Genomic DNA, 19,311 nt, shown 5'->3' on the forward strand with positions numbered 1-19,311 from the left:
TGGCTCGGTCGGTTGAGCATCCGACTTTGGCTCAGATCATGATCTCACAGTTCGTGGGTTCGAGCCCCACATCGGGCTCTGTGCTGACAGCTCAGAGCCTGGAGTCTGCTTTGGATTCTGTGTCCCCCTCTTTCTCTGTTCCTGCCCCTGCTTGTGTTTGTTCTCTCTCTCTTTATAAAAAATGAATAAACTTTAAAAAAAAATTTACAAAAATAATTACTGTTTATTAACTACTAATTACCGCACCGTAAAAAGTCTACATGTTTGATGCGTTTTGCTTCAAAATAATAAGACATTTACAAGACCGAGAGTGAGAAAGAAGCTTTCCCAGTCCTCAGTGATGGCACACGCGAGCTTCTCAACTCAATACTCGGGAGCAGCACTTGATCGTGATTATTGCCTTGAAGGTCTCCCCCTCCCGAGCACTGAATCAAGGGTGATTCAAAGGAAAACTGCTTCCTGGGCTGCCTGTGCGCCTGGGGCTGTGTGTGGGAGCCCTCAGGTACTCGAAGGACAAATGCACTGGCTGGGAGCGTCTGCTCCGGAACACTCTGGAACACTGGAACACGGGAACACAGGCCGGCAAAACACAACAGTGCTCTCCGCAGGATCAGGTCTACGTACACTTTTCACATGTTCCAGTGGTTCCTAAACCTTTAGATTTCTCAACTGATACAATTTCAGACGTAACACTGAGGGGCTGACAAAGGGATGTCAACATTTTATGTAAGCAAAGATATTAAAATATTCATACGTGCAATAATGATGGCTGGACTTCTAAAAACACACCTAAATAGACAAATAAAATTGATCTGTTCTAGAATTCAAGAGAAAAAACTGTTTTATGAGAAGTTCATTCCCTCATCCTTGGATTCCCCATGTGCTGGAATTTGGGAGCCAAATAATGAGGCCTTCGATTTATTGAAGTGTGATTTTTAAGCTGAATTTTTTTCAACACAACATTCTCTTCAAACAAAATATGACAGGAGAGTCTAACACAGACTACAAAAGCCGAAAATATGAGCAATGGAAACAGATGGGGCCCTTCAGGGAGGTAGGTCTCTGAACCGTGTCTGCTCGCACACAACGGAAAACCCGGCAGCGCACGCTGGTTTCTCAAGCCCCTTCCAGGAGGCTGAGTATCTGTAATTCCTCTGGCTGGTAAACGAGGCTATCCCTGAGCCTCTCCATGGAAACCCCAGGCTCCATAGGGGCCGGGAACATTTGGTGTGGGAGTAGAAGCAGACTGTGGGGTCCCTGGCTGTAGTTTTGTTTTGCCCAATTCTGAAATAAATAAACAAATCAAATAACAAGGGAAGAAACTGAAAAACACTTAAAAAACCCCAAGTCTCTTACAGAGTAAATGCAAAGTCGAGGTAAGGCACTGGACTAAAACTCATCTATTTAAAGTGCCAGCGCTGCACCACAGCACAGGCAAGCGGCCCACGTGTCAGAGGTTCTGTGATAATTACTGGCTCACCCTTCCGTCCACTGAGCTTCAACATCTTTGAACTCCTTAAAGAGGCTGGAGTAATTCAGTATTTGCTACACACACACTCGGTAGATAAATGAGAAAATGAGCAAACGTTTCCAGACGGCAACAAAACTAAGACTCATCCTAACCTAAAACTGGTCGGCTCCATTACATACAGCACTCTAACAGTAAAACGAGAACAAAGGCATCAGTTTTTACCACGGTACCGCTGGTGTTTTTTGGTAACGTGGGCAGCAGTAGCACTCTTAACCCAGACTAGACAGAACGTGGGCACGCTCGCCCGTGAAAGAACGCAGAAGGATGGCCTCAAACGCCTCATCTCTACCGTGAAAGGTTTAAACCTTTCAGAACAGGTGTATGTGATAATTTGCATAATCTCATGAATCCTTTACCAGGACTGCGAAACTCAACAGTGTGTGTACCTCGGACACATGAATAATGAACATCTAAGTCTGCTCAACTATTTGCCGGCTTATGACTAACATCCTCCTCCTCTTCAACAACCCAAGAGTTTCAATCTGACAAAAACACCCCAGGAAAAGTCTTTGACTCAAGTTCGAGTAAATAACGCTTGCTATGGAAGTAACAAAATTTCCTTTTATTAATGAAGATGGAAACCAACCAACCAAGCACACATGCATATATTAAAAAAACAACATGGGGCGCCTGGGTGGCGCAGTCGGTTAAGCGTCCGACTTCAGCCAGGTCACGATCTCGCGGTCCGTGAGTTCGAGCCCCGCGTCGGGCTCTGGGCTGATGGCTCAGAGCCTGGAGCCTGTTTCCGATTCTGTGTCTCCCTCTCTCTCTGCCCCTCCCCCGTTCATGCTCTGTCTCTCTCTGTCCCAAAAATAAATAAACGTTGAAAAAAAAAAACAACAAAACACGACAGAAACAAAAACAGCTGTCACTGTGATTCTACATGAAAGACTACAGAAGTCCAACAAGACTGCAAAACAGTGGAAAGAAGGTAGGAAACAAAACTGGTAAGAGATAAAAGCATGCCAATGACTCAGAATGTTAATGCAAGTCAGAGAGGCTCACAAAGTTTTAATAAAAAGGCGTCCAATTAGAATACGACCTGAATTTCACTACTTCCTCCAAAAATAAAAAAATTACAAGAAGTTAACAGAAATAAATCAGAACCCCCATCATGCCACATTCGAATACTGTGACTGTGTTCAACCCTCTAATAAACGGCCTTTCAGTAATTAACATTTAAGCCATGCACTTCCTCGATTTAAGCAATGAAGGTTGCCAGCTGTCGGCACACCCAGAAGATCCTCACCCGTCAACGCATCTACAAATTCGTCGTCTTGCAAATCTCAGCTCCTCTCTACCATTCACTTTTCCAGAATTCTGTCCTACTACTTTGATTTTCTCCAAGTTATCTCTAAGTCTTAAAAGGGAGAAGAATATTATGCCTCCCCCCCCCACACACACTATTATGAGAAACAAGAACCACACCCAGTCGTAATTAGCAGTAAGTAAGTCCGCAAATAAGCTAGAAATTCTAACAAAAGACGAGGCTAACACTCTGGTTAGAAGTAAAGTCATTTCAACCAAGGATTCCACTTCATGTGCCATCACTACTTTGACATTTTAGGATATGTAATCTAAAATCACTCTTCATTATTATATAGCTGTTTACATTGGTCTACGTTTCAGTCACGTTACGATTAGAATATATATGTATATGTTTAAAGAAAATACAAATATCGTCAAAGGCACATCTGAAAATAATTTCCCCAATGGATATAGATTATAACTTTAACATACTTTTCATATATTCAGTACCGTGAAAAAGTCCAGATTATTAACCAACTGTGTAAGACCTTCATCAGGAAAAATATCTCAGAGAGTCAAGGTAATTCAGGAATTTTGTGGGAAAAGGGAAAAGAAAAATTACCCTATGGATAGAAGGGGCTTGGAAAAAAGTCAAAAGGCAACGGATGGGACTTGGGAAATGACAGATGTTTCAAAACCTATAAATCTTCACATTTGGCACTGGAATTTTTAAACAAAATACAGAAACAAAATGACTTCAATCTTTATTGATAAAATCAAACTGCAGAAAACTGTGTATTTAATATTACATTTTTACTTTGAAAGAAGGTAAAGGCAGTAATCTAAAAGGTAAGTTACTTCAATCATTTTATTTTCATACGCGCCACCACCAGGAAAGAGCAAGCTCTATTTTCTGCTTCATCTGATGAGTTGGTAGATAAAGTGACTCCAGGGTGGGTGCTATTAAAACAATCAGCCCTCATGCTCTGGGCTGCAGATCAAGAAACAGTCTTACATTTTTCTCCAGCTCTGAACTGGCTCAATTCCGACTTCCTTCATCCCTCTATCTCCAAATTAGTAATTTACTAGAAGAACATATGAAGTTAGTATTCGCCTTTTTTAAATCATATATACTCTTTGGTTGAGGTTAAAATCTTGTAAGACTTCCAAATAAAATAACGTAACCATATCATAGGTTACAGAATCATAAAACTGTCCCCAAAATGTGTTACTGGCTGCTTTTGCACATTAGGCTCCCCAGATGACTTCGTAACAAAGGACATTTAAATTACGGAGAGTGTGCCTGCAAATAGGGGGTTATATTTAAGGTATACAGTTAAATTTAAGCCACGTGTTTCTTAAATACTAAATTCTATTCAAACCCTTAAACCTGAATACTGATCCCATTAGGTATTTTCTGGCTTCAAACCCAAGAACTTATGTCATTATAGTCAGCTCTAACAATTCCTATTTTTAATTAAAAACAAAAACAGGATATAAGAAAGAAGCAAGGAGAAGGAAGTAGATTAAAATGACAAAACAGGAAGTCAGTCCAGGGAGGCTGATGGTAAATGATTGCACAAAAGAACTTTAAAGTGAAACCCTCTCTCCCGTAGACGTTACATAAGAGCATCTATGAAAAGGAATTACATGTTAAAGTCATGGAAGCAAACATCAGAGCGTCTATGCCCTCTAAGTGCAAGCCTACCTCCTTATAAAATGAATCTTTATTTTTATTATTATTTTTTTTTACCTGATGCTGTTGGAGCTCCTTTTCCATCAGCTATCGCTCTGGAAGAGGGATTCGTAAGCATCTGTGCGTCTTCCTTTTCTGGCCTGGGACATTCATGAGGACAAACGGGCTCTGGGACGGGCGGTGCCGAAACTTCTGAGGCACGACTTAAGTCAAGAGGGAGACAGGGTCCCAGCTTCTGGAGTGGCAAATGTGCAACATCGGGCACTACACAAGATAAAGGATGTAACAGAATATTAACAGAGGTCGACGGGCTCGGTAAGTATCAATGTGGAGTAAAATGTTATCTGCGTCAAATCTCGCCTGACCTAAGGGCACTCAATAAATATTTGTAAACAAAGTGCTTTTAAGTCTAAAAGATGGAAGAAGGAAAAAGTAGTAACTTCTTAATATTTTAATAATCTTTATCTCTTTTCTGTTTGGTTCTATACGAAATCAATATACATTACCCTCTGGTACTGAAGACTCTTGCTGATTCTGAGAACTGATGGAGAACATGCTCGCATCAGTGGCTGGAGAGGGAGGAGAAACCTTTTCTATGGAATCATCAGGCATGGGCAAGGTGGCTAAGCGCTGAGATCTTCTTCTCCGCTCACTATGCTTGAAAGGTCTAGGGGGGTTCACAGGCTGTGGAGAACCTAGAAAAAGATCTTCAATGTTCACGAAGCAGATACATGCCAGGATCATCTTATAATATTTAAGGAGATAAATGGGAAAAATGATTCAAATTCTGCCCTCTGATGGTGTTAGGTATCCACAAGGAACAGCATGTTCCAAAAGTAATCAAAGGCAAAAACTGTGCCCTCATTCACAAAAAGCTAATCAAAACTTCTAAGGTCTAAGGCCTACTAGAACCAAAAGAAAATAACATGGAACATGGATTTCAGGTAGTTTCCCAAGTGACAGTCTACAGTTAATTCTCTAATTGTAGATCATTGTGTTAGTTGCCATTCTTCCTTTGGGAAAATAGTCTGTATAGCTGAGATTTTTAAAAAAATTAAATATATATAGAGAGATAGATAGATAGATAGATAGATCTCTTTAGCTATATTACAAATCTAGAAACTCTAAGGGACAAAAAGGCAGGGGGCATAGGTGACAAAAATCTGACATGCATTGTAGAGTCAGTGCTTTACTTGCCAAAATAAAACTAACGTACATTAAGTTTATCCCACCCTCGTTCCCACAAATGGATTTTTATAAACATTTTGGGCCTGATTCATTAAAAAAAATTGAACACAAACAACGTTAAGTACTTATTATAGGCAAATAATGAGGACTTTAAGATATAACACTGTTCATTCTTGCCCCCATTTTTTTTTCTTTTTAAATAACTAATTTGGTGGGTCAATTAAGCATCTTCTAGCTAGGTAACACAAAAGTTTGGAAATCTGTGGGGTTTTTTTTTAACCTTTAGTTTTCTTCTTTCTACGGGGCATGTAAACATGTTGAAGAATTTAGAACAGACAGGATAACACAGGCCAATATACTCATGTTAACTGAGAAGGAGGAAATAAGAGTGGTTGATGCTTTGGGTACTTAAAAATCATATTACAAAAATCAAAATAAAAAAAAAGACATGGTGATAATTGAAAAAAGAATGAAAGAATAAAATTCAATTGCTGTAACATTGTGGCTATTAATACCAAAATATAAAACCATTTCAAAATAAAATACTTATCAATGTCACGTGACATTGTGGTGACTACTAACAGCATTATGTTATTTCGTGGTAAATGCCAAAATGAAATGAAGCTTACGAGGAAACGACTGAGTTTTTCTGTTCCCATTCTCCCTACCCATTTATTAAAAAGAACAAAACCAAAACAAAAAAAAAAAAAAAAAATACCAACGCCTGCTCAAAAATTCAAAAATACAGTTTGGTAGAAAATATGGCAACTGAATTGGGAGAAAGAGACTATATTTGGCTGGTGAAAGTCTCCTCGATGCCAACATTTTTAATTGTTGTAGAAAACATGATATGGAAGAGTTCCTAAGAACATGTGTCTTCACTTACAAATCAGGATACTAGTTCGCTTGTGCGAACTGCCGAAGGGAAGTATCTTTTATCCAGCGACTTCCCAGGTCACAGCTTTTCAAACCGTCTCTAACTGAGAATACGGAACTAACCGGAGAAGCAGAGGGTCCATACAAATCTCCGTTTATATATCCAGACCCACGTTGGAAGGCTATTTTTAAAAAGACTAAGTTAACTCTTGAAAGATCAGTGGTACTGAAACAGTAAAATCTTTAAAAATAAGATGAAGGAAGCGTTCTTCTCCCTTCCTCAGTAAGAATACACGGAAGTCTGAACTCCAAATCCCAGAACAAGAATGAATAAAACCTATCGCGGGGGGCTACAGACAACTGGGAACAAGAGCTAAATCTACCCATGAGAACAGTCTTAGGAGTTGAGGAAAAACATTCAGTGTGAGTCTCTTCCTAGCTCCTTGTTTTGGTTTGGTTTTTTGTAATGAATCAGGCCTCTCATTGTGCTCGGATTACTATTAATCGAGGAGAGTCAAACTACAGAATTTGCGCCATGAAATGTACAGTCTCTGTACAGTCAATCAGTCAGAAATGTATATGGTTTTTGCCCCTGAAAATAGTTTTAAGCCTTCCCTGTCAGATCCACTTAAGTCTGAATTTTTAAAAAGCAACTTCATAAAAATACAATATAACTACAATCAAACTGTTTTTAATGTATCTTATAGGATAAGTAACTATTTTTTAAAAATCTGTGCTCACTAGTTTTATTTATCACTGAAGAAGAAAGCTGAGATACAAGCGTCAAATCCTCGACTTGTATTAATTCTGGGGAAAGTGGTGATTTAGGGGGTTTTATACACCCAGAAGAATCTCCAGATTCATGTTTGCATTTCTTGCTGCGAGCCTTCCCTGAAGACAAAGTTGAGGATAACAGTGCAGGTTTCTGAGTGTTGGCAGAACTGCTAATGTCAGCTTCATTTTTTTTCTGACTTTGAGGTTTAGGTGAAATCGCCTGAATAAATAATAAAAAATTGATATTTTTATTTTGGTTTCTTCATTTTTGTTCTTGTATTCTATTTTGATTGTTAAGCAACTTTAGTATCCAAAAACATTGTTAAGCAACATGTAACATTTCTATTACAAATGAAAAACCAAAAAGAACCCCACAAATTATTAACTAAAAGTTGAATAGGCTATCTTTAAAGGGATGCTGTCGGCTTTTGGTCTACATTTGGTTTTTTTAAAAAACTGTATTATTCATCATATTTTCGGAATATAAAATGATAGCTTGACGGACAAATATTTTCACGGTATTAGACTGAAATACACCTCTTTTGAAACTTAATTACCAACTACGTCGATAACAGGTAAATAAACAGCATTTCCACTGTTCAGATGCGTTTAATTGAATACATTTAAGCTTCTGACTTTTAGATGTTTCGTTAAAAAACAATTTCCTTTATCAAGTTGACTGCAGAAGTCTAAGTAGACAGCTTCCCTTTAAAGAAAGATCTCAACAGGAAAACAATGACCAAATTAACGAAACATTATCTTTAACTCATTTTAGTGCTGAAAGCTAGAGTTTCATAAGCATAGTGCGTCATGAAATCAAAGCCACCAGCAGTACAGAGTTAAAAGACTAAAAAACAATACAAAACAAGCAACAACAACAACAACAAAAAAAACCAAGGAGTAAAACCAAGTGTAAGTTAAAAACATTGGATTTAAAAACAAAATACGTCGCATTCTTAGATGAGAATTTTTACCTTCCTCCTGCCAACTGATACTTTTAAAAAAAAATTAGAACTTTGTCAGTTCTTTCATAAAGGATATCTTGGTTCATTTGGCAGTATAATTTCCTCCCTATTATATAGAAATTTATGTGAATGTGTCCAAAGACAACAGAGAATAGCCACATTGGATGGATTTACAATCTATGGTGTTGGAATGCCTGGGCTGTATCTCTTTCTGATACACGGATCTGAGAACAAAATAGGAGATACCCTTTTAAAAAATAATCTATGCTAAGATAGGCCTCTCTACAGAATTAAATTGCTAACGCTATTAACAGCATGCTTGTCCCCAGGAAACCTTTTTACTTCCTTATCTTTTATGAGGGATGACCATCAGGTCAGCAGTCTGTGGTTCTCTGGAACATGAAAGAGCATCGTCTGGGGACCAAACAGCTTTCTGCTCCCGCTAACGGACAAGGCGCTCCAAGTCTGATGCACAGTTGGTGCCAAGTAGATAGAGCACCTCGCGATGCTCTGCAGGTGGCATGCTGAACGCGCCACAGAAAGGGCTGGTGGCAAGTATCCCCTTCAATCGGTTGTCATCATCTCTAGTCTTGAACTTACTCATCATGCGTGTGTACAAGTGCAGATTAATCGTTTGAAAAAGTACTCCATAAATGGAAAGGAGTCCTAAACTTATCATAAAAGGTGTTGCCAGAAAAGTAATTAGAGCCATTACTTGTAAATAAACAATTTTATTGTTCATCTTCACATATGTGAGAGACATCACTACAGCATCCATTACTCTCAAGTTACAAAGTTATGAAACAAGATTGAAAACTGAAATTAGTATCTTGATAAGGTGCTTAACTTCTAAACAAGGACAAATTAACATTTTTAAAAACTTACTGAATTATGCATCTAATGCAGGTTTTATCCAAAAGTAAATATAACATGACAATTCCCTAATACAATTAAATAATCTATAATTAATATCTGAGAATTGGGGTTCAAGACCACAGTTTGATTTTTTTTTAAGTGTCAATAAAGAAAATCCATTAGCACAGTAAGTTCTGGCTATAGGCCTGTTATAAATCTATGTCATGAGTGACATTCATGATTTTACTCATTAAGACAACAGAGGTTAGTGACAATCGATGCCTCTCCTTTAAGTCTATCGTTCATACCAGCACTTGTAATTAAGAGTTTTATAACTCGGCTTTTTAACTTTGAAGCAGGGCGAACAGCATAAAAATTGTTGGGTTACAAAACATTTTCACAATGATATCAATCTGAATGACAAAAAATGAGGGAACAGCATCATGTTCCTTAAAAATCTAAAATAATTTACAAAGTTTTCAGTAATGACTGTTGGTCTCTTTGTTACAAAACTGGCAAGGACTCTCAAAATGCCTTAATGATGCAAACAAACAGCCGAGTTACTCAATTTGTCTTTCTTTTTTTTATAAACTCAATTTCCGAATGCTGTTTTCTGTACTTCTCTCTGAAATGAGCCCTGCCCTCGCCACTAATTTCCACAAAGAAGAAGTAATCTTCACAATCACATTCACCGCAGCAGGATTGTGCATCATGAAAGATTGACATTGTAATGAATTTTCCAGAAACATTTTATTACCAAGTCCCTGATTTATTGCATTCTGAGAATACCATAAACAGTGGTGAAAATACAAAATATTGTTATATATGGGACGTTGAATATAGTAATACACAGTAAAAAAAAAAAAATCACTTAAAATTTGGTTGATATACTGACAATAACGGCAGAGACTTAACCGCTTGATGATCACAGAAAATCAGAAGGTATGATTCGCTGACATATTAATCAATTTAAAAGACCATTGATTTCATACAACATTAATGGAGGCACCAAAACAATGCACTGTTATCAAATCAGGCCTAAAATAACCCTGAAAAACTCAATACAATATCAATTAAATTTGGACTATTTTTTAAAACGCATAGAGAGAAGAGCAGAAGATACTCATTTTAAAGTCTTCTTTATTAGGCTACTAATAAAGAAAATTAAATTAATACAAAAAGGATATATTAAAACTACATTAAGGCTCAGATTTTAAAACAGGAGAACCAAGGAAATCCAGTTATGGCTATTACTGTGTTCTTATAGTCTTACAGTGCCCAAGAAGTTAAGCCCTTAGAGAATGTAAAAGCATGCACAGTTCATTATGTACAGGTACTGTGGGAATCTGAAGGTAGCCAAGGCAAAATCTAGCAACTGCAACCTTCACTTTTAAATTCCTCTATTAGGTGGTTTAAAGACAGACCCTTAATAGTTTTTTAAAATTCTTTTTTTTGTAGTTATTAAAATATACATCCTAGCAAAAATGTATGGCTCATTGATCAATTCATAAAACACATAGTCAGTCTAACAACACCAATTGTTACAATATAAAAGAAACTTCTTACAAAAGAAGCTTTATTAGATGTCAAAAACCCTGTTTTAACTCACAAATGAAAAGTATTTGTGTAAGGGTCTTTTTGTAAGCTAGTTAAAGGTGATCCAGCTGGAAGCTTATACCCTGGGATGCCTGTCTCCAGGCCTTCAAATGTTGGAGATAAAGGCTTTAATGCCAGTCTACCGAAAACAAACACTAGCAAAGTCTGTAGTTTATCTGCGTACCTCGGAGAAGGCAGAGTTAAAAATATATCATCAATTAATTAGCTTCCTATTCCCATATCCAATCAAAAGGGCAATTTCAATTACGTGGATACTATAGCTCCGTGATCATTCCAGTTGGGAACCTTGAAAAAAATCAAATGCTACCATTTCATACCTGCTCCAGCATTGGAGCCGTTTCATTGAAGTCTTCCTTTTTTTCAGCACCATCCACCCCAACAGCTTTGGATGCCAACAAACCTTGAGAAAAATTGTACAGAAATTGCTTATTAGAAAAAATACTGGCTTCTGATATAATCAACTTCCCCCAAATGTTAGCAGTTGACATCCCCCATCCTTTTTAATATAGAGGATTTAATATAAAGTTTACTTGTCAAAAACATGAACACCCTTTATAATGACTCAAGGGACTGAATCAGAACTTGAGTTTTTTACACAATCAGTTCTCTGTAAAAAAAAAAAAGAATTACTCCTAAAGATATCCTTAAAAAAAACATACGCATACACATTTTAATTCTACGACTTAATGTCTAGAAACCGAAGATTGGTTAGATTAACTAATACTCATAATATGGGCTTTGTCTATACAACTGAAATACAGAGTTAACATCAAGATCTGAGAAATCCTTCCAAACATCTAGAAGACTTTGCTGTTGTTATATTATTAGCTAAACGACGACTCCCAATTTTTATTTCCACATGGATCCTTTGACCAAAGCTTTATGGGTTCATCCCTATACCCTGCTGTACCTTATCTTCTTGCAAAAGTGCCAAAAACACTGATGGATCTGTTCTATGTTAATGGGGGAAAAAGTGCAGGTCCTTCCTACATTCAACTTAATATTATAGAGCCTCATTCTATAAACTATGAAATAATTTAGGAATTCCAGTTTTCTCCAATGTGTATCACTAATTCTCAATTTTCGAGGACAGAATATTTTACCTAGAGTATATAAATCAATGTTATAAGACAATAAAACTGCCTTAATTTCTAAATTAAAGGCAGTTAGGGGCGCCTGGGTGGCTCAGACAGTTAAGCATCCGACTTTGGCTCAGGTCAGGATCTTGCATTCGTGGGTTCGAGTCCCACGTCGGGCTCTGTGCTGACAGCTCGGAGCCTGGAGCCTGCTTCAAATTCTGTCTCCTTCTCTCTCTGCCCCTCCCCCACTTGTGCTGTCTCTATCAAAAATAAATAAATGTAAAAAAATTTTTTAAATAAATAAATAAATAAACAAACAAACAAACAAAGGCATTTACTTGGTCAAGATTCTTTACTAAGCACCTGACAAGCACTGTCAATATAGCCAAGTTTATAACGCTTGTATAATACAAGTACGTCTTTGCTTATGACCACTGGGCACATAAAAGGGCCCCAAAAATCATTTCTACCATTACAAAGTTGGCTACACAAGGGGCACCTGGCTGGCTCAGTCAGTTGAGTGTCTGACTTCAGCTCAGGTCATGATCTCACGGTCTGTGAGTTCGAGCCCTGCGTTGGGCTCTTGTGCTGACAGCTCAGAGCCTGGAGCCTGCTTCAGATTCTGTGTCTCTCTCTCTGCCCTCCCCTGCTCATGCTCTGCCTCTCTCAATCTCAAAAATGAATAAATGTTAAAAAAAAAAAAATTTTTAAACAAAGTTGGCTACACAAAACCTCTGCTTCAAAGGAAGCCTGTTTAACAATCAGCAACGTAACAGTTAACTTACTGCAGCAATTATACCACCTAGACTCCTGAAGCGGCCCATACAGTGTAGTTAATAGGAGGGGGAAAAAGTGCCCCCAGATGCCACATAACATTGAGCTATCCACGTGGCAACATCTCTTGGCTTTTTCAGGTAACTATCTTGAAGATGCTAAGTGATCTAAGTAGGAATTCAGATAGTAAAGACGTATCCTTAAAGCAGTACTACAGGCAAGTGTTAAATTAGGCCAAAAGCACCTTTCCTTTTCTAGAAAGTTGAATATCCAGCACCCAGAATTGTAATTTAAAATAGAAAAGGGGCTTTCCATTTCTATTGTTTTACACAATGATTTTGACTTTTGACAGATCAGTGACTGATATTAAAAATGTATTTGGTCCAGTCTGAGGTAACAATCTATATAGTTTGCTCACACGATATTAAATGTAGATTTAAACGGGGGTGGGGGGAAAGCCAATATAGAAATAATTTTATCAAAATCTTACAAACCATAGATTCAATCCTGATTATATTAATATCACATCTGAACATAGTTTTAGATGACTGAGACAGATGTAGCATGGTGTATTTCCTTAACATTTAAAACCATGTTCATTAGGTTTTTCTTCTCTAGCTAATATTTTTGAGAATCAATACTACTGAAATAAAAAGAAAAATAATTAGGGAACCAAGTTCTTTTGCAGGGAAATGAGTAGAGTTTCCACTTCAAATGTTTACTCAAACAGGACAAATATTTGGCTATTCAATCTATTAAATGTATCTTATATTTTGTTTCCTTTCATAGAGGTGGTAGAAATATTTTTTAAATCTCATCAATACATGGAAGAGATCTCAAATTACAAAAATAAGGTACTACAAGTTTTAAAAGAAACTAATTGAGACATATTTGCAAATTTAAATTAGAATATTATAGACCCAATTAATTAAAAGCAATTCCCACCTAATGGTTTGTGATGGAAAAATAAAGCTTTGTAATGTTCTTATAAAAAGTAATGGCGCATTTAATAAAAACTACTCAAAATTAGATTAGAAAATTGCAATACTTAGAATTCAGTGAATTCAAATGCCTCAAATATGATCGAGAAAAAGCTTTTCACACTTTGTATACATGCTATCTTACAAAAGAGGTACCAGATACAAACAAGAGGACAAAAATAAAAGTCTCTGAAAGGTCTCTGATTACTGCTGCCTTAAGAGGCTGTCGAAAATCTGTTTTTCCTGGCCTGTGAATATTCTGGGTAAAAATGCAATATCCTTAGAAAATGAGAAGAATTAAGTGAAAGGAAAGAGATACAAATGAAGTTAGTTTTACTTCTTTGAAAATGCTTATTAATTATATATCACTAAACAGGTCCATCTCCAGAAGAACATATCTGTAACGATCTTAACAGAATGCATTATTCAGTTTCAAGATGTTACGCAAATATCAGATACAAGTAGAATACCAAATAGTCCTAAGTCCCACCCACAAAGTTGCAATTTCTCAATACTGTACTTCAGCTGCAATATCACAGTTGTCTGCCTCTGCTAATAGGAATGCACAGAACAGAGGCCAGAGAACCCTGGGATGGCAAATGGCAGGAAGGACAAAGTAAGTCGTTAAATCTGTGCTCTCCTTTTCAACCAGGGATTCCAACACAGGGAATTCAGACAGAGGACTCAAACACAACATTCTTGCTGTGGGAAAAAGAATCGAATATTCTTGACATTATTATCAGTAACATGTACGGGCCCGTTCCAACCTCTGGGTTTTTTCAAATTATTTGTAAAGTTCCTTAAGCTGCACAAACTTTCAGCTGGCTGAAATTCTAGGAACTCCTACCAGTTGTAGAATCAGACCATGTGCCAATTGCTGATGTCTCTTCTTTCGCTCCCTTGTCAATCTGTATTTTAAAATCTACTCAAATTTGCTTGCAGTCAGTCTGCTTGCAACTTTGTCCCAAAGCATGGGCTCTTGACTCGGCTCCGTAAAATCGTCAATTGGAAATCAGTATGCATAAAGTATATTAACTATCAATAAGGTATATCACGTAATGAAAAACAAGTCTCTGGAAGGACATCTATACACTGTGCCACTACCGTTTCAGTATGTACTTATTTGGAAACTTCAAAAAAAGCCATCCTGTACCATCCCCTAAACAGAATTCACGTTTAGAATCTCTATAGCGTGTGACCATCGGGAAGTGAACAGAAAGAGTGAAGACGGGAATTAAATTTATCCAGTGGCTGATCTGCTTATTTCCAGCTAGTAGAAAGATTTCAAAAATAAAAATGTGGAGTGGGGGGAAACACATCAGAGCAGCTAAGATGCTGCCATGATCACAGCCCTATTCCTCTCAGTAGCAAAGGGGCAGACAGACACATGTGAAGTGAGCTTCATAAATTTAAAACACACCAAAACTCCGTAACAAAATCACTATCTTGTATTGTTCTCATCTCTTTGTATGGTCTGCAAATGAAATGTACTACACAGAGGCAAGCCTGAGTTTCAACCGTTGAAAATAGTCTTATAAGATCTATTGTCTTTTTGCAGGATATAATTGCAACATGAAAAGAGAAACAGATGAACTATTAAAAGGATTACCATACATTCAAATTTTCAAAGTAAGTAAAGGAAAAAAACCATAATGGCTTCACATCCGTGAAATCTTACTCTTTTCTACTGCTGCCAAACTATCACTTGTTCTTTCGAGATTCCCAAGGGGAAGTAAGGACAAAGTCCCTCCACCTGGTGTTACTAAGCAACCAATATTAGAACTTCCTTGAGACACAAGGTAAAATGATTTTTTCCCCCGCTATTGTCTTTTCAAGGCCACATGTAAATAACACATTGTTGTGGACTGAGCTATTTTCTTCTTTTATTTCTTTAAATGCCGGGCTTGAACTTCTCAGTAAGGCACATGTAAGAATATACTGCCCGAAACTAAAAGCAGGTTATCCAGACTGCAGGAAAACCCTCGAGGCTGGTAAGCTGGCAGGCACACCGAGTGAGTCAGCGTCAGCGTCAGGGTCATGTCCATCTCCCTCGGGCTTGGCCCCTGGTCTTGGCCCCTGCGGGAGCGTGGCTCTAGTCTTGGTAGCACCGGAGCCGGAAGCGCTTTCCTCTTCTTCCCCCTGCGCACGCAGCCCTAGTTTCCATTCTGCTAGGGCCAAACTGAAGTCTCAAGCTGCCATCGGAACCACAATCACCGGATGACATCCTGGCTTTCTCCGAAGCTAACAGTTTCTAAGGAAAGGGTGGAATGGGTGAATTGATTTGAAATATTTCCTGTCCTGGGGCCAAAATATCCTTTATCAGCAAAAGGCACAAAAATAATAACAAATGGAAAGACTAAATATTCTCACCTGTTGAAACCAATCATAATCACTTAAGAAGAACACTGCGATAAAACAGTGGTTCTAAAGAACCCTCAGCTGCAGTCACTTTTCAATGGGATTCTATTCTTCAGGAAATGGTCAGAATGTTTAATTGACATGTATTCTTCGATCTGACAGTGAAACCAAGCTTCTTCAAATTATTTAAAAGAATGCCAACAAAGGTTTATACAGCTTTATTAGGCCAAAGACACTAAAAACCATTTTGTCCTTAAAATAAGAACATACGATTGAATAATTAAAAGTATCTTAACTCTCCTTTTAACATATACTCAGAAAAATTAAACATGTTTACAATTTCTTTGTAAAGAATCGCTAGAATCGCTAGGCTGAACAGGCCCTGCAAGTGATGGGGCCCTGGTATGACTGACCCTGCTTCCAACGCTTTTCCCATGACCACTAACCACGCCAAGACTGCCAGAGTTCTCGGCGTCCTAACACCCTACACTTCCTAGATTAAGGCAGGCATCGAGAAACAAGATGAGATTCTAGGAACCAACCTGAAGATGAAAAGTGTAAGAAACTTCTAGAAGTACTTTTACTTTGGGAAAACAGATTCAGGACCTGAATTCAGTGGAGCATCCATCTTTCCAGCCATACTTGCTGCCATCTTTAATGAGCCCAGGCAAGAGTAAGAAGGTTTGTGTAGTAACATTTAGAACCTCAGAGACTGTGACCCCACCAGGCTGACAATAGCAGATGATCTGAGCCTTAATAGAAACTACTCCTGCCACCAAGGTGATTTAAAAACTATGGAATTTTATCTCATTTGATCCTATCCACCCTCACAACATCCCTGTGAGGTAGGCAGAAAATAGGTGACAGGTTTCACATTTCACAATAGAAAAAGCTGACAGCGTTGAAGGATGTTGACTCTGAAGAACCATAAAGTACCTGTCTTCCTCGTTAAGCAGTTTGTTACACTAAAACAAAAGATACATTTCGCTTTATTAAAAACAAACTACCCTAAAATCAACCCCTCCATTCCCCCCAAACCAAAAGAATCATTGTAGTTTACCAGTAATCTTGTTAAGTCGAGCTCTCTTTGCCTGAAATGAGTTGCCTTGGTTATTTTTCCTCTTGTTTGATAATGTGCTCTCTGGCTGTGGAAAGACCATCTTTGGAACGTTCTCTACATGAAGTCCTACTTTTAATAGAATACATATATGAGAGTTTATCTAGAATCCAAAGTTAAAACACATGATATTTTTTTTTAAATAGCAAAATAGTAAAAATGCTTTGCACTTATGTTTTTTTTTTTTTTTTTAACCCAGTGCTTGACATAGAACTTCAAACAACACAAATTTCTCCAGACTGAAAACTAGAAATAAAAAACTACCAAGTAGTTATTCTTTAGGAAAGAAAAGCAGGAAGAAAAGGACTTACTGCTTTTCCCATATTACATACCAAAACACATGTAGAAGCATTTAAAAAGTTAAAGAAAAAAAAAAAACACACACACACACACACACACAAAACAAACAAACAAAAACTCCAAAGCCTACTAACAAGAACTTAAAAGTCAAGATCTGAACCCATTTCTATTCAAGAATACTGAGGGCACCTATTATCCAGTACCCATGTTAGACCAGTTATCTCTGGCTCTGTTACACGCTACAAAAGTTAACCATTTATGCTGGGGTGGGGGGGGGGGAGCCCAATCATTTAACCACACCCCCAAATCACAGGTAGCCAGGGGTTCTGGCTTACTCACTATGAGAGTTCACCCTGCCATAGGAATGAACGTAAGAACATATTTTGTACCAAATGTTTCACTAGATGTAGGCAGATCTTCCTTCTTCTCAACTTCTGATGAAGCTATAGAAGTTGAAGTCTCTTCCTTCTTTGAAGGTACTTTAAACCATTTCCTCTCATCTTTGTCTTTATTGCTGTTAGCGCTGGTGCGAGGTTTGTTCCCTGTTTTATTCTTGGCTGCAGCTGCAGCAGCTGCTTTGACTAAAGCTATCCAATCCTCCAAAGGAAAAACACAAAACATGTAAAGTATTAAAAAATTAATCAAAATTTAATTACACTAATAAAAACACGTATCACATTTTCAAAGCTACTCTCGCACAAATATAAAAATTGAATTAATTACATTTACAAGATAAATCATCAACATGGTAATTATCAAATTTAATGATCTAATGGCTTAGTGGGATTATATAACCCCTCATGAAACAGGTAAATATTCAATAACAAATATTCCTTCGCTATTATTTTCAGAGGAATAAAATCTAAAATAAAAGGGACACCCTTTAACAAATATGGAACATTACATGACATTCTGTCTCAGTACTTTAGATTTAAATGGTAAACTGTGTTTCTTTTCTGAATACAACAAATCGTAGAAGAAATGAGAGAAAAATGCTTATGTTGCAATTCTGCAAAGGTTAAAAGAAATGCACTCCCAGTGAACAAATTACTATTCTTGGAAGAAAAAGTATGGACAATTTCACAGAATTCAAGATATGATTTAATTAATTTTTAAAGCTTTGACAGCTTGGACACCAACGTATCACAACAGCTTAATATTACTAGTTAAAGAAAAAAAGAGCCGCGTGATTTGACCAAGGTGTCTTACATACATACATACGGTCAGGCTCCAGACTAATTTCCCTCACTCTATGACTTCCTGGATTTGTGCTGATTACCACTCTTCTGCGATGCAAGTATTTATTCTTCCTGTGTTTATATTTAAAGTTAACTGCTACATAATTTTTCTAAACTAAAAATGCTTATTGTAAAAAATACAGAGGGGCTCCTGGGTGGTTCAGTCTTAAGCATCCGACTCTTGATTTCAGCTCAGGTCATGATCTCAGGGTCAAGAGATCAAGCCCCACATCAGGCTCTGCACTGGGCGTGGAGCCCACTTGAGATTCTCTCCCCCCAATCCTGCCCCTCCCCCGTGCTCGTTCGCGGTCTCTCTTAAAAAAAAAAAAAAAAAAAAGGAACTATGTAAGAAACGTGGTGCTAACATTTAAATTTTCACAACCGAGAAAATTTTCTTACAACAAGTATTTGTAGTATTTCTACAGTTAATCTTCCTCTAAGGCCACTAAGCTTCAAAGAGACCAGCTCAAATTCAACCAAAATGGGTAATACACTAAATTTTTAGTCCAAGTAACTAAAAACTACTTCTCAACATCAAATACATTTACTTCACAAGTTATATTAACAAACCTCAATCATTAGTCAATAGAGGCTGATGGTTGCTCAGTCTTGAAAATACATAGTGAAGACAATAACCACTAAAAATAAACAACCAACAAAGAGAACCTGTGTTTCTTTCTCTCCCCCATGATTGAAATGAACTAAAAATATCGTA

The 19,311-nt window shown here is 37.5% G+C and overlaps 1 protein-coding gene across 14 annotated transcripts in view; it reads right to left on the bottom strand.

Annotated features, from left to right (window-relative positions):
• The window catches only part of PHF20L1 (PHD finger protein 20 like 1), an 87,051-nt gene that overhangs the window by 39,682 nt on the left and 28,058 nt on the right, over window positions 1-19,311 (bottom strand). For 9 of the 14 annotated variants that reach the window (XM_086694952.1, XM_086694948.1, XM_086694945.1 and 6 more), the window contains 6 exons: window positions 17,748-17,955; window positions 17,002-17,130; window positions 11,068-11,150; window positions 7,281-7,533; window positions 4,982-5,170; window positions 4,533-4,739 (listed from right to left, as the gene is read on the bottom strand). In XM_086694952.1, the coding sequence (XP_086551078.1) occupies window positions 4,533-4,739; window positions 4,982-5,170; window positions 7,281-7,533; window positions 11,068-11,150; window positions 17,002-17,130; window positions 17,748-17,955 (1,069 nt within the window). The remainder of the gene's footprint in view (window positions 1-4,532; window positions 4,740-4,981; window positions 5,171-7,280; window positions 7,534-11,067; window positions 11,151-17,001; window positions 17,131-17,747; window positions 17,956-19,311) is intronic. The other 5 variants (XM_086694950.1, XM_086694949.1, XM_086694946.1 and 2 more) reach the window with 1 other exon arrangement.

Source organism: Puma concolor, chromosome F2, assembly GCF_028749965.1.
Source record: "Puma concolor isolate L17-30 chromosome F2, mPumCon1.1.hap2, whole genome shotgun sequence".
NCBI classification, from domain to species: Eukaryota; Metazoa; Chordata; class Mammalia; order Carnivora; family Felidae; genus Puma; species Puma concolor.